Genomic DNA, 16,937 nt, shown 5'->3' with positions numbered 1-16,937 from the left:
AAGATACATTTAGGGACACGTTTTGTACTTACAACCTGTCACACCACCGAACCAGACGGCGGAAACGTCAGGGGGCGGGAGACTTCATCTTGTAATATCATCACAGTGAATATAAATGAATCAAAGACAACATCATCATCAGACATTCAATAATATAACATACAAGGTTTACATCATTGTATTTTTTTACAAATTACATTCCAAAATATTAAATGTATGATGAAACAAAAATACAGCAAAAGTCCACATTTTCCTGATGACCGACCTGTTTATCGTGTCCCTAAGAATACAAGTTATTTTGAAAATGTCAACATATATAACGTTGGTGAGTTAATAAGCATGTTTGTATGAAAAAATTTGTAACATTTTGTAAACACCAGAGAATCCGATATTTTCTGTAGAAATGTTTTGAGAGTTTTGTTTCAAATCTTGTATTAAAGCATGTGTGTTTCGATTTTGACAGTGTATGAAAAGAGAGTTCCAGAAAATCCTATATTTTCTGTTGTTTGTAACTGCGGTGTATAGAATGTGGTTTCTAGAAAATCCGATATTTTCTGTTTGTAAAAGGGTTGTAGTCTTAAACCATAAGGACCGAATAATATAGTAAATGTATAGTTCGTACAATGTATCAATAGTATAGTATGTGTATTCCGTAAATTTATTGTGATGTTAATATCTATGTGAGTCGTTATAACCATGTTTGATGTGACTGATATGCCTGTCATGACGTTCTTCAGGCGTCGCTTGTTTAAGGTAAGATATTTGTCACCCTAGACTGGCCTAGTCTAACTGTAGCGAACAACTCAAGTGTAGGGTGTCAACCTCGTATAGATCTATACACAAACTCTCGCTCTCCCTCCAGGAGACTCTGGTTATAACTACATGACTTACGATGTACACTAGGTAGGTTCAAATGAAAGAACGTCTCACAAGAGCCTTAACTAAACTTACGTGAACAGTGTATCACATTATTTAATATTTTAAATAATGCTTCGAGTATGTATCTGAAACGACCCAAAAAATCACGACTAAAAATTTCTTTTAAAACATTACTAAAACCATATTTACAAAACTGTATCATAAGTCATAACATAATTTTTAGAGTATTAATTCAAAACATAATCTCATTATCAGAGTCAAACATCCCCAGGCTAAGTGACTATGGTGTGTGCACTGAAATCTTCCCGAGCTCCTCTTTTGAAAACCGAGTACCTGAAACCAAAACTGAAAACCGTAAGCACGAAGCTTACTGAGCTCCCTCAATCTACCACATACCCCACAATAACATATAAAGCACATACTGGGCCTTGCCCACTGCATCGGACCGAAGTCCGGGCTAACTGGGGCCTTGCCCCCTGCATCAGACCGAAGTCCGGACTAACTGGGACCTTGTCCCCTACATCGGACCGAAGTCCGAAGCTGACTGGGACCCCCGTCCCCTACATTGGACCGAAGTCTGAAGCTGACTGGGACCCCCGTCCCCTACATCGGACCGAAGTCCGAAGCTGACTGGGACCCCCGTCCCCTACATCGGACTGAAGTCCGAAGATGACTGAACATAGCATAAACATATCCACTAGCATGAACACACATATACTACATCAAGCCGAAGCCCGGATCACATAACACATAAATCCTGTCTGAGCCACGAAGGCATCAAACATGCTAACTACTGCATCGGATCAAATCTGGAAACTACTACTAGCTAAACGGGCCGGCATTGTGGCCTTAGACCCGTTTCTACTAGAAGGAAACTCACCTGAGACTGCTGAACTGATGCTGCTAATCCTTTGACTGCTACTTGACCTCTGACTCCGAACTGCTGCTCCACTAGCTCCTCGAGCTACCAATGCCAAAATAACACTTAGTCCAACTGACCTCCAAAGGTCAACTAGGTCAACTCTAGTCAAGGTCAAAATCCTGGTCAAAGTCAACCTTCCAGGTCAACCCTACTCGCCGAGTTCATATGCTCAGGGTCCTTCTATTCGCGACTCGACTCGCCGAGTCAGTCCATGACTCGCCGAGTCAACTATTCCTGAGTCCTGACCTGTCCAACTCATTGAGTCCTTGCTCGACTCGCCGACTCGAGTCTTAACTCGAAGGGTTTGGGACTACGCGACCTGACTCGCCGAGTCTAAGAACAGACTCGCCGAGCACAAGGCAATCTTCAACCAACTCGCCGAGTTGTTCATCCAACTCGTCGAGTTCATGCCCATCTTCAACCGACTCGACGAGCTGTTCATCCCACTCGTCGAGTTCCTCCTCATCTTCAAGCTACTCGCCGAGTCCACTCGAAGGACTCGCCGAGTCTATTCAGATCTTCATACATGCAGAGGACTTTTGAGTCATGCATGGACTCCATACTGCAGATCTACCCTTCCCAAGCCTATTCCCCACGTAAAGTTGCAAACTTTACGTGTAGAGAAGGAGATCTAGGCACCATACACCATAAACTAGGGTTTAAGACCAAGGGGCTACAAAATCCACTCAATGGCTGATACTTTACGGGGTTCTAAACCAAAACAAGCATGGATCTGAGGTAGCAACCCCAGATCTGGACCTCAAGCTCGAGATTGATTTTAGACATGGCTTAAAAGCCCCAAAACTCATAACCAAAGAAGATCTAAAGGAGAGAAACGACTTAATACCTTCAAATTCTTAGAAATGTTCCCCAAACCTCGGATCCAAGGCCACACCTTGATGCTTCAAAGATTCCCACTTCTTCTTCTTCCTTTAAATCACTCAAGGAAATGGCCAAAAGCTTGAATGAGCACAATGGAGGCTTAGGGTTTCCGGTTCTGGACTATAGGGCCGCAAATGAGCCCTAGGGAAGAGATTAAGATGCTTAAATAGGGTACCAAGTCCCGAAATTAGGGTTTCCCAACCCAGACCTGACTCGCCGAGTCCGCTTGCCGACTCGCCGAGTCGGTCACTCACTTTACACCCGGATCCCACTCCGACTCGCCGAGTTCCTCCCTGGACTCGACGAGTCAACCCTCTTTAACTTAGGGTTTTTCCTTTCCTTTCTTGACCTTTCTAATTTCGGGTGTTACAACTCTCCCCCACTTAAACTAAACTTCGTCCTCGAAGTTTGCTATGGCCAACTGTCCTGCAAACTGCCTCCAACTCTCTGCCTGGAAAAACTAACACCCTTTTGTCCATCACTCTAGCCACTCACAGAGCTGGTCACTACCGTTGGTACATACTGAATCCTTCTCTTTTCCATAATTTCCTCAATGTTACTTCCTCCGACTGAAAATCCTGTTGCCCCTCATTCGCCTACCGGAGGCACTGAGACCTCCCTGGTCCAACTATTCTGCCAATATCTGAGTTACCGGACTCCCACCGGTCACTACACTCCATCGCAATCTCCTAGTCGCTCTCAGCGACTCCGGAAGATACTTCGACCATCTATAACTGTTCAATTCATTCTGCCATCCATACTGAATCGATGCGGCTGGAACCAGCCTGCTTATCTCTCACCTGATTACTCAACTCCTACTAACTCGAGCCTTTCATCCCGAAAGAAAAGATACCTACCTAGCTATCCTTACATATCACTTATACTTGGCAGAAGGGCTCAACTGATCCTGCTGAGAGGGATTTGTCGTTTCCAAACCAACCAACTATACCGTCAGCACTTGCATTCCAACACAAATACTAACACTGTCCAAAACTCTGAAACTATCCAAACACTGAACTGCCTGCAATACTGAACATGCCTGAAACTCTGAACTAACTGAAACACTGAGCTGCCTGAATCACCGAACTGACTGAAACACTGAGCTGCCTGAATCATTGAACTGACTGAATCACTGAGCTGCCTGAAACACTGAACTGCCTGAAACACTGAACTGACTGAAACACTGAGTTCCAACTCAACTGTGGAGTCAAAGGACTCCTCACTTAGTCGCTCCCACGACTTCTGGACGAAATCTTTCTCTGGAACTAGTTTCCACTAGTTATCCTGTCACTGTGGCTCTAACAACCTTCCGATCCAACCGATCGGGTCCATACGTCACATCCTGACATCATCAATTCCACGATTAACAACACGATGGCTCCCAGACTAACGGTAGCCCTTAACATACCCGAACCCCAACGATCCACTGCTACTCTGATCTCATAACTGATGTGACGATCTATAGCCAAATTGCTGACTTAGCCATAACTGAACCATTTGGGAAATCCGAAATCTAACCCGTGGATTCCCATATCCCCACTGCTGCACCCGAACGGGTGGGAACTACTGCTTTCCCGCGTCCAACAACGCGCTCATGCTGCCTACCAATCTGATAAAGGCCACGGCTACACCCGCGGACTTACAACTCTCTAATACTATCTGGCTGCTAGTGAATGCTACGGCTACCCCCGCAGACTTACAACACCACTACTACTACCTGACTGCTAGTGAATGCTACGGCTACCCCCGCAGACTTACAACACTACTACTACTATCTGACTGCTAGTGAATGCTACGGCTACCCCTGCAGACTTACAACACTACTACTACTATCTGACTGCTAGTGAATGCTACGGCTACCCCCGCAGACTTACAACACTACTACTACTATCTGACTGCTAGTGAATGCTACGGCTACCCCCGCAGACTTACAACACTACTACTACTATCCCGAGGATATCCTGACTATCCCTAGTCTCGCTAGTGATTCCTCATCCTGATTTCTCAAAACCAGCCCTCAGTCTTTGAATACTGCATCATCTTCGACATCTTATATCCTTGATATGCTTAGCGCTTCGTCGAGGAACTCTTCGGCTTGGTTCCCAAACCAACCGTCTACTAATCCGGATACAAGAAGCTATTGTTGGGAAGTTTCCAAACTCCCAACTCCTGAATCTACACAATCCTGCATGCTGGCTTTGACACTGGCTACTAATACGAAAACATCTCTTGCTAACCGTTCTCAGAATCCTCATTCCGATTCACTTGAGCCCCTTCAGGTGGTCCTCCAATCCTAGATTCTCAACCAGCTCCTATCCATCTCGATTACATGAACTAACTGCTGGGAAGGTCCTCGAACTCCCAGTTCTGAACTCCTCGATCCATCGATCACTGTGCTACTATCATTTCCTCTCAGAGGCCGCGCACTCATTCTGAGTCTACGTGGCTCTTATCCTTGTGTATTCGGAGGGTTCTCCCCCACTTGGATTCGGCTAATTCCTTACTGCTCACAGGTCGAAAGGATTCCCCACCTTCCTTCCATTAAAAGGGCGATATGCTATCTGCCAACGTTTACCCTTGCCAGCGCTCCAACTAACTCTTACTAGATCCGCACCCTTCGATCCTTAACTGCATTTGCTTTAGGGACTATATCCCGAGAACCTGCGTTTGGGGTGCACCTCCCCAACCCACTTCCTTACTGACCGCTAGCTACTCCACTAAAAACTCTGGGTTATCACTACTGAAAATATAACTGATCATTACCCGACTAATGCCTTCCGCAAGTAGTAAGGCACTACTGCATCTTACACATACATGCTACAGTTACTGTATCCAAAGTAACCTGATCTAGAGGGGACGACCTCCAATTCACCATTCAATTCCAAGGTATGCAGATGGCATAAAACTCAACCACAAGCAGGTAATACAATACCCCAACACTTAAGCTTATTGATAACAATGCAGCAACATAACAATAATATCACAATAATAGATGACAGAAAAGAAAAAGATACATACCTCCATCACTCAGTGCTGCTCGAATCCCTGCTGAAATCTACCAGAAAACTCGGCTCCGAGCCGAAGGCGCCCTTGCCCGGCCCTGATGTCCGTTGGCGGCTCTCGAAGTCCCAGGGGCAGGAGCTGGCACCTGCCCTGTTGAATACAAACTCGGACAGTGGGCCTTCTTGTGGCCCCTCTAACTGCAATGGAAACATAACGGATCAAGTCCCTAGGTGATGGTAACAACACAGTCTCTGCTAAAATGACCAATCTGGCCGCACTTGAAACATCCAGCATCGCCACCACTTCTGCGCCTGCACACCCCCATGTGCGTCCTTCCGCACTTCCCGCATCGACTGCGGTTCTGATAGTTCCTCGTCCTCAAATCCGAACCCTTGAGCCTCTTACCCGAACCTGAGGCTACCTAAGTCTCATCCGTTTTCCTCTTCCTTTCCGACTCCCTGCCCGCCGACTGAACAACAGCTGTCTGATCCTGGAGCCTCTCGATCAATCTCAGTGATCCTCATGACCATACCGGGCAGATCCTCGCGAATGGCTCGCGAAACTTCCTCAACTATCCAATCATGCAAAGGTCTCTCTTGGAGACAGGATGCCCCACTCACTCCTGTCCCCTGATGGCAAAAACTAGAAATGGGATCTCCCTCCCTGGTGGATCCCCGAACTCCATAAGAATCGGGATCTAGACGAGCCCCAATCTGTCCTGAAACTATCTCGGCCTTAAAGGCCTCAAGATGACTGTCTATGAGCTCCACAATGGCCTCTCTAACCGAACCGAAAATCACTGGAGTCTAATCAATGATGTTGCGCATGATCTCTGCGAAAATGAAATCCTTCATCTAATCATCAAGCTGTCCGGCTCCAAAGTCCGAGCCAGATCCCTCCTCAACGCCTGAACTGCTAACTGGTAGCTCGCGCAATGTCACCATACTGAAAATATAACAATCCCTGATCAATTACACACTATTGCTGCGGAATCTCTCACATACTCTACTAGTTCCCTGGTTTTTGTCTTGGCCCCTCTTGAATCGAGTATGGATCCTCTGCTTTCAGTAGTACGGGCCCATACTACCTTCCACATCTATCCGTACTTTCCTCAAGAGTTACCTCAACTCCACCAAGTCCCCTTTACTCTTCTACTGATCTCTACTACTCTCATCCTAGGCTTGCCCTAGGGAACCTCTGACTCTACCCAAACAGTCCTCAGCTGCTGAAGGCCTCCTTGTAATGCCAATTAGCCACCACCTGAATACCATCACATGTGACGAGGCTCAGATAATCCTTCAAGAAAAAGACTCGTCCCTACAATGGTTGGACTCAGACAAGAGCTGCGCAATAGGGCCAAATCCAGCACTCTGAGATTATTCAACCCTGATCACATGTGGTGTGACGTATTCACCTAATGGCTAACTCCCATCACTCAGAGTCCCACAAAGCACAAAGCAAACAACATTCGGATAAAGGAAACATACTCATGCAAAACTATTCTCATAACGAGAAACTGCACTAGCATACAATGCTAAGCTCATACTATCAGGCATAACCTACACAGGCTATCCTACTACTGTCTACTCATTACTAGCATGAAACTCTTATCAAGCTGAAACACATAAAGCAGGCACATAAGGCATCATCCTAGATCCTTAGTCCTATTCTAGCATGCTGTTCTACTGAAGCTGAAACTGAAACTGATACTGATAATCATTACATAACTTGTATGGGTAAATTGGGAGTACTTACTTGAGCTTGGCTGTTTGCATGCACCACACCCTTTTCTCTTTTCAAAACTCTTTTTGCTATTTCTAAAACTCTTTTCCTTGTATTTTTCTAAAATTGTTTTCTTTTCTCAAAATCCTTTTGTAACTATGGTTTTTCTTTTGAAAACTCTATACCACTTCCTTAGTTTGAGTTCAGACACACTCGGAAGAGCGTCCGAATCCCTCAAACCAAGGCTCTGATACCAACTTGAAACGACCCAAAAAATCACGATTAAAAATTTCTTTTAAAACATTACTAAAACCATATTTACAAAACTGTATCATAAGTCATAACATAATTTTTAGAGTATTAATTCAAAACATAATCTCATTATCAGAGTCAAACATCCCCAGGCTAACTGACTATGGTGTGTGCACTGCAATCTTCCCGAGCTCCTCTTTTGAAAACCGAGTACCTGAAACCAAAACTGAAAACCGTAAGCACGAAGCCTACTGAGCTCCCCCAATCTACCACATACCCAACAATAACATATAAAGCACATATTGGGCCTTGCCCACTTCATCGGACCGAAGTCCGGGCTAACTGGGGCCTTGCCCCCTGCATCGGACCGAAGTCCGGACTAACTGGGACCTTGTCCCCTACATCGGACCGAAGTCCGAAGCTGACTGGGACCCCCGTCCCCTACGTCGGACCGAAGTCCGAAGCTGACTGGGACCCCCGTCCCCTACATCGGACCGAAGTCCGAAGCTGACTGGGACCTCCGTCCCCTACATCGGACCGAAGTCCGACTGGGACCCCCGTCCCCTACATCGGACCGAAGTCCGAAGCTGACTGGGACCCCCGTCCCCTACATCGGACCGAAGTCCGAAGATGACTGAACATAGCATAAACATATCCACTAGCATGAACACACATATACTACATCGAGCCGAAGCCCGGATCACATAACACATAAATCCTGTCTGAGCCACGAAGGCATCAAACATGCTAACTACTGCATCGGATCAAATCTGGAAACTACTACTAGCTAAACGGGCCGGCATTGTGGCCTTAGACCCGTTTCTACTGGAAGGAAACTCACCTGAGACTGCTGAACTGATGCTGCTAATCCTTTGACTGCTACTTGACCTCTGACTCCGAACTGCTGCTCCACTAGCTCCTCGAGCTACCAATGCCAAAATAACACTTAGTCCAACTGACCTCCAAAGGTCAACTAGGTCAACTCTAGTCAAGGTCAAAATCCTGGTCAAAGTCAACCTTCCAGGTCAACCCTACTCGCCGAGTCCACCTAATAACTCGCCGAGTTCATATGCTCAGGGTCCTTCTATTCGCGACTCGACTCGCCGAGTCAGTCCATGACTCGCCGAGTCAACTATTCCTGAGTCCTGACCTGTCCAACTCATTGAGTCCTTGCTCGACTCGCCGACTCGAGTCTTAACTCGAAGGGTTTGGGACTACGCGACCTGACTCGCCGAGTCTAAGAACAGACTCGCCGAGCACAAGGCAATCTTCAACCAACTCGCCGAGTTGTTCATCCAACTCGTCGAGTTCATGCCCATCTTCAACCGACTCGACGAGCTGTTCATCCCACTCGTCGAGTTCCTCCTCATCTTCAAGCTACTCGCCGAGTCCACTCGAAGGACTCGCCGAGTCTATTCAGATCTTCATACATGCAGAGGACTTTTGAGTCATGCATGGACTCCATACTACAGATCTACCCTTCCCAAGCCTATTCCCCACGTAAAGTTGCAAACTTTACGTGTAGAGAAGGAGATCTAGGCACCATACACCATAAACTAGGGTTTAAGACCAAGGGGCTACAAAATCCACTCAATGGCTGATACTTTACGGGGTTCTAAACCAAAACAAGCATGGATCTGAGGTAGCAACCCCAGATCTGGACCTCAAGCTCGAGATTGATCTTAGACATGGCTTAAAAGCCCCAAAACTCATAACCAAAGAAGATCTAAAGGAGAGAAACGACTTAATACCTTCAAATGCTGAGAAATGTTCCCCAAACCTCGGATCCAAGGCCACACCTTGATGCTTCAAAGATTCCCACTTCTTCTTCTTCCTTTAAATCACTCAAGGAAATGGCCAAAAGCTTGAATGAGCACAATGGAGGCTTAGGGTTTCCGGTTCTGGACTATAGGGCCGCAAATGAGCCCTAGGGAAGAGATTAAGATGCTTAAATAGGGTACCAAGTCCCGAAATTAGGGTTTCCCAACCCAGACCTGACTCGCCGAGTCCGCTTGCCGACTCGCCGAGTCGGTCACTCGCTTTACACCCGGATCCCGCTCCGACTCGCCAAGTTCCTCCCTGGACTCGACGAGTCAACCCTCTTTAACTTAGGGTTTTTCCTTTCCTTTCTTGACCTTTCTGATTTCGGGTGTTACAGTATCTGATTACGAAACATTAGTGATAAAAATAAAATTTGCTTTCATCGAAATGTCAAGTGTTTATTTGTTGTAGGCCTGATTAACGTAAAGTGTGTCGTAAGGCCCAATAAACTTGTAAATGAGTATAACATACCCATTTAGGGCAAAAATGTTGTAAGGAGTCCAATTGTAATCAAAATGAACGTTTTAGTCCAATTAGTGCTAAAATGACATAAAAAGCCCACTTTTATTAAAAATGACCATTTTGATCCAACAAAACCAAATTTGACAATGAAGGCCCATAATTTGCCAAAAATTGATATTTTGGCCCAATAAAGCCGATAGTTTGCAACTAATGCCCATTATTGTTAAAAATAACAGTTTAGGCCCATTAAAGTCGAAAGTTTACACTTAAGGCCCTTTTTTGTGAAAAATGGCATTTTAGGCTCATTTTTAGTAAAAATGACATTGTTTACTCGTTATGACGAAAATTTACAATTAAAGGCCCATTTTGATAAAAATGACATTATTGGCCCATTAGAACTACGATTTGTCATTTGAGGCCCATTTTTATGAAAATTGACATTTTTAACACATAAAAACCGATAAGGCCCAATAAGAAGCCCGTTTTGGCAAAAGTGACATTTTGAATCTTATAAAACCGTTAATGTCATAATAGGCCCTTATTATCCAAAAATGACTCTTTTGACCCCTCAAAACCGTGAGTATCATAAAAGGCTCACTTTTGTTCATTTGATAATTTTGTCCCGTTTTTAAGTTTTCTTTAGTTTTATAGTGTCCTTTAACATGCTTAATCCTTTCAATCTTCATAATGAGTTACATAAAGTAACTTGTTTTTCCTAAGACCTTCAAGTCTTGGAAAATATGTCGAGTTTTTGAAGGTCTAACATAGATTCATAACATATTTACACAACATATCATGTAAATACACACAAGCATACATAAATACTTAGATTTAACACAAAACCAACTTGTATTCTCCCCCAAAAGTTAGTAAATCACGAAAAAGGAGGGGTATGAAGCTCACCTTGGGTGATGGATCGGTTTTATGAAGAAATGAAAGGAAATGAAGGTGTTTTCGGCCTTGGATGCTTCTTTGAGATGAGTTTTCGAATCCTAGAGAGTTCTAGGAGTATGATCACAAATACAAAGTGTTTATGAGGAATGATCTAGCACAAAATGGAATAAATCACCTTGAGTTTAGTTAAAGACTTACCAAGATGATAATACTTGATGCAAAGCTCTTAAAGTCCCACACCAAAGTCATGATTTTAAGGAGGAAAAAGGGAAGGATTTTCCTTGTGTTCTTAAGAGAATTTTTAGTGTATTTGAAGTGGAAAAGAAAAATGAGGGTGATGGTGGGGGTGCTTCTCAGCCGAGAATAAGAAGAGAAGAGAGAAGAAATTAGTTTGGTTATTACATGGAGGATTAGAAGCTTTATACTTAGAAATATGTGATACAACTAGCATGGATAACCTCTAAACAATAATGAGGTGTCAATATTTTGAATCAAATAAACTTTTTTCTTTAAACAAGGCCGAGAATTTGATTATCAACCGAGATTATAAAGCCCAACAAGAAATTTTTCGGCCCATTGGGCCCACATACAAGTTTACAGCCCAAAAGAGTAAAATAAATGGGTTTTCGGCCCAATGTGATTGAATAGATGGGTTTTCGGCCCATGAAAACAAATGCATGGTCTTCGGCACAATTAAGGCCCATGAAGAGTTTTATGGCCCAAAATACTATAGCTTAATGATATGGGTCCAACTAGGTCCCAAATGAGGATTCTTGGCCCAAAAGAACCAAGTTGAGGGGTTACTGGCCCATTAGGACCAATGAGTGACTCATGGTCTAATAAGAGGTTTGAACCGGGAAGTTAGGGTTACAAGCCCAAAGTCGAGTGAATGTAGTGTATTGAATTAGGTCTAGAGCTTGCACAAATGAATTTTGATTCGAATTGTCATTTGTGAATGAATAACATGTATAACATCATACTTAGGGTTACAAGATACACCAAAAGTAATTATACATGGACATGATTTTCCTAGCCATAAAATAGCAGTTGTGACACAACCCCATACGACACATATTAGACAATTGACAGATTGATATGTCCATCCTAGGTCACATCTCTGTCACAAATCTAGTTATAGGTGTTTCCCCCATGTGGCTTCGAAGCGATGAGTTCGTGTAATGAACTGAACAAGACGGGAAAAGGTGTAAAAAAGTTTATTTGATGTTATATGATTAAATGTTGAACCATCTTTTGTGTGTTCAATGTTGACCCACCTTTTGTGTGTTCAGTTGCTTGAAACCTATATACATTTATATGTGTCAAATCTTCGACATACCCTATTTTCCAAAACCGAAAAAAAAACTTTTTCTTTACGCTTTGAAAAACCATAACATCTTTGTTTGCGCAAAGTCCCAGTATAATAAAACATTTGCAGAATCTGTTTCGTTTTATTGAATATTTGAATAAAGATATTGTATCAAATTACAAAACTCCAAGGATGTCATAATCAACACACAAAATAGTTACGACGTAAAGGCCTACGATCCTGATCTCTATTGCAGGTCTTCTCTTTAATCACCTAGTATCTTATTCAAATCTCCAAAAATCTTAATATAGCTGCCTGTGATGCATATAAATGGAGTGGGTCAGGTTTGGAAACCTGGTGAGACACATAGGGTTTTCAATAACACGATATTATTTTTATAATAATTTATAATTATCAAACCTACAAATTCAATTACTACCAAACAATGTCATATAACCTAGATCCTATATGGCAATCCATCCTTAGTTACCCGTCCCATCGATGCTTACATAGTAACCCTACACTACGACCTCATGAGATTTATAAAAAGGATCATTGTGAACAACAAGCTGCTTCAGGGATTCTTGGAAGCATACGAGGATAAAAAAGACAACAAATGAGAGACATCGAATAAGTCACACCATGAACTTTTGTTCATAAATACCACGAGACAATTAAGTCAGGGGTGGTCATCTAACTATGCCTAGCAGTGGTCTGATCCCAAGTGTTATTAAACGTAGTTCCACTCTCAGAACCACCCTATTTGGCAAGATAACTTCATACATACCTAGTATTGGTCTATTACAGGTACACTCTATTTGGCAGTCTACAAAGTTCCATTAATTACTTCATGAATGGAAATGCTGACACACGAAGTTCATCAAAAGAAAAGGAGGGAGAATACTAATATAGTACATCGGTATGCTCTCGTACCCTGACACGTGATAGTGTCGAAGAAGGACTTTTTACATAATAGTACTTTTGGCACATAATAGTACCCCCGACGCAAGTAGCACCTGAGAAACGGAGGTTTAGTCTTTATTTCAATCTTACACATATCCCAATATAAAACTACTCAATTTCAAAAAATAGGTTGCGGTTTATAAGGAGGAATCTAGAGTTTCTAGTAACCGTCTCTTATCTAGATTGGTTGATATTGATAAGATCTTTGATGATGGTGGCTCGTGTGATGATTTGGCTTGGGAGAGAAGGGTTATTCTCGGTGATCTGGCTTCCTTGGAAAAGTCTCGGTCTCTGGATTCAGCTTAAAAATCTCGATTTAAATGGGCTATCGAGGGGGACGAGAACTCAACTTTTATTTTTTCATGCCATCTTGAAGCTGCGAAGACGTCAGGGACTTATTAGAGGCATCTCTATTGACGAGGAGTGGGTTGCGGACCTCCCTCTACTTAAAAAAGCATTTTATGATTTTCATGCTTTTAAATTCCAACCTTTTAAGGGAGTTCCGATGAGCCGTAAGAGTGATAGATTCGGATCTCTTGATCCGGGCACGACTAATTCTCTGGATTCAATGTTCTTTAGTGAATAGACCGATAATCTCTTGATAAATCGGCCTATTAGTCTCTTGATCCTGCATGATGTTATTGGGTTGTAGCAATCTGCTTTTCTCAACTACAGGCAAATTCTAGATGGTCCTCTTTATGTGAATAAGATGGTTCGGTGGTTCAAGCACAAGAAGAAGGAATTGATGATTTTTAAAGTTGACTTTGAAAGAGCATATGATTTAGTTAGTTGGGATTATATTGACAGTATTATGATGTTTCTTGCTTTTGGGGAAAGATGGAGGGCTTGGATTAGGGGGATATTTTCTAATGTTCGTTCCTCAGTACTTTTGAATGGTTGTCCTACGGATGAGTTTCAGTTGTTTCGAGGGTTGAGACAAGGTGAACCTTTGCCGCCTTTTCTCTTCATTATTGCTATGGAGGTCCTTCATATTGCTATGGAGGATGCGATGTTGGAAGGTATGTTTAGGGGGGCCCAACTCGATTCACATGATTTAGCTATCTCTCATTTGTTTTATGCAGATGATGCTATTTTTCTAGAGAGTGGAATGAGAATAATGTCCGAAATTTGAATCGGGTGTTGAGATGTTTTTATTTAAATCTCAACCTTTTTAAATCTATTAGATATGGTGTGGGGGTTGGTAGGTCTAAAATCACCAATCTCACTTCTTTTACAGGCTACTCGACTGGATCTTTTCTGTTTATGTATCTTGGTGTTCCGGTTGGCAAATCTATGGTGCGTGTTAAAGGTTGGCAAATAGTTATAGATCGCTTCAAGAAGAGATTGGCGTCTTGGAAAGCTAGATTGTTATCTATTGGTGGTCGTTTAACTCTTGTTAAGTCGGTCATGAGTAGCCTTGGTATTTATTACTTATCTATTTTTAGGCCTCCTGTTGCTATCTTGTAGGCTTTGGAGAATATGAGGGCTCGTTTTTTTGGGGGTATGGAAGAGGGTCAAAAACGTATTCATTGGGTTAAGTGGAATTTGGCGTTAAACTCTTTTGACCAGGGTGGTTTGGGTATTGGTAGTTTAGATGCTTTTAACCTGTGATTTTTATATAAATGGAAATGGAGATTCTTTAATGAGTCTGAAGCCTTATGGGTGAAATGTGACAACCCGAAATTTCCATTATGAACAAACCATTTGAAGCCAATAGAAGTAGAACAGTTACAGTGAAAACTCAGATTTCGAGTATAAGTTTGGCAGTTTTTAGGATCTTACACTTAAGGAGATATTAGGAGAGTGGATGCACTAGGGTTTTGTGCAACACTGTTATTCCAATGCACTAGGACATTAGAGTTCGTTCCAGGAATAAAAATATTTTCTGCCAAAAATATCTCAGGACTATAAATAGAATTCTAAACCAAATTGGTTCATTTGTTGAATTCCATTTAGAGAAAAGTCAAAATTCTCTCTCACGGATCTTCGGGTTTTTATCCCAAATTATGAGTACCTCGATCTAGTTATGTTATATAGCTTAGATTGTGTTTAGAAACACCAATTACATATTAAATCTGTGAGATTCAGGAGTTTACCGCCCAAGAACGTTCTTGGAGAGTAAACTCCGATAAGTGGCTTAAATGCTACCTAGTCCTTTCCCCGTGAATTGTAACTACCTTAGACTTGTATGCTAGTGAGTTTATGACAAGAAAACATCAAAAACGAATTAAGACCCCAAGATTTGGGAGTTTACCGCCCAAGAACACTTGGGGAGTAAACTCCATTTTAAGGTCCTAAAGTGTTCCAATGACCCTCAAAGCTTTAGAACTCGAACTAGAACCCACCATTGCATGCTTAGGACACCAAATCTATTAGAATCATTGATGAAAGTGAGTTCACGGCCAAGGAGCTTCTTGGGCCGTGAACTCCATGTTTAAGGGTCAAAATGCCTTGAAAACCTTCCTTAAGCCAAGAGACAAATTAGGACAAGTACCCTAGTGTGTTTGGGGCTAGCAAACACCAATAAAACACCAAGAAAAGGGAGTTTACGGCCCAAGGTATTTTAGGGCCGTGAACTCCAATATATGGTGCCAAATGGTGCCATAATTCCTCCTAAAGCCTTGAACAATTGCCTAGAACATATCCTATGTGAGTATGGGACTTGAAAGCATCATAAACACCCTCCCAAGGGAGTTTACGGCCGTAAACTCCAAGGGAATATGGTCCCAGGGCCGTAAACTCCTCAAAGGAGTTATTAGGAAGCCCAAACACTTGTTTAAGCCTTGAAGCAATTCACCACATGAGTTGTATAATTGTTAGACTTCATTTAGGGACTTGGTTGAGAGTTTACGGCCAGGAGTTTACTCCCCTGGGCCGTAAACTCCAAAACATATGGCCATTAGACCATAAACTCCCATTAGGGGCATTGCACTCATTTGTTGCAACCCATTAGCCTCCTAGCACTTGACCAAAAGTGTTTTCCTCGCGTTTAAATGTTTATACTTGTATAATTAGTGTTTTAATCACTAATTATTTATATACATATGTCTTCATATGTAATTAGGATCATTGTGTGTGTCTAAAGTCTTCACTTGACACCGAGCACTTGCCCGATCGTTCCTTACGATAACAGTCCGTTCAATTCCAGTCACTTACTGCAGGTGAGTTAATACCCCTTAAATAATGTTTTAAACTATTTTTAAATGTTTTATGGAGGGGGGTGATACAAGTAGAATTATGCTAGTTATTATATCAATCACATGTGATTAATAAGTACAATTATGCTAGTTATTATATCAATCACATGTGATTAATATGCATCATTCAAATGATTTACTACACATTAGCCGTTTTACCAAAAAGTTTCCTTCAAATGATTTTTATAAACATTTTATATGTTTTAAACTCCTTTTTACACTGTACATTTTACTCTGGATATCACATTTCAAACTTATTTACAATTGTGTTTCAAACAAATGTTCTTTATACTAAACTGTTTTATCAAACCCATGCCTTCAAAACCATTTTATAGATCGACATCAAGTCGATCTTTTCTTAGAAAATATTTATGTTCAAAGGTTTTACAAATCTTATTTTATGCTTTTATATTATAAATTGCATGCCTCTATATGTATAGTTATATAAGAAATGTTTAAAAGACTTAGGAAGGCTATCCACCCTATTTCCTTTTCGCGCTTGAGATGTGGTCTGGTGGGATATCAGGTATTCGTCCGAAATTCGTTTAAATATTAGTTATATATCATGTGTACATATATAGTCATAAAAGGTCCTTCCAGTTCATCCCATGCCCTTGAGTAGCAAGGGTATACA

The 16,937-nt window shown here is 42.2% G+C and overlaps 1 protein-coding gene across 1 annotated transcript; it reads left to right on the top strand.

The window, feature by feature from the left end:
* Positions 1–13,815: 13,815 nt before the first annotated feature.
* Positions 13,816–14,717, top strand: LOC145064365 (uncharacterized). Its single transcript, XM_079011830.1, has 4 exons — positions 13,816–14,125; positions 14,189–14,225; positions 14,291–14,402; positions 14,574–14,717. Exons 1-4 carry the CDS (start codon positions 13,816–13,818, stop codon positions 14,715–14,717), a joined length of 603 nt encoding a protein of 200 aa, XP_078867956.1.
* The last annotated feature ends 2,220 nt before the right edge of the window (positions 14,718–16,937 follow it).

This window comes from Lactuca serriola, chromosome 7 (genome assembly GCF_051521515.1).
Source record: "Lactuca serriola cultivar US96UC23 chromosome 7, Lser_US96UC23_V15, whole genome shotgun sequence".
Lineage (NCBI taxonomy): Eukaryota > Viridiplantae > Streptophyta > Magnoliopsida > Asterales > Asteraceae > Lactuca > Lactuca serriola.
This window is presented reverse-complemented; position numbering and strand designations above follow the sequence as displayed.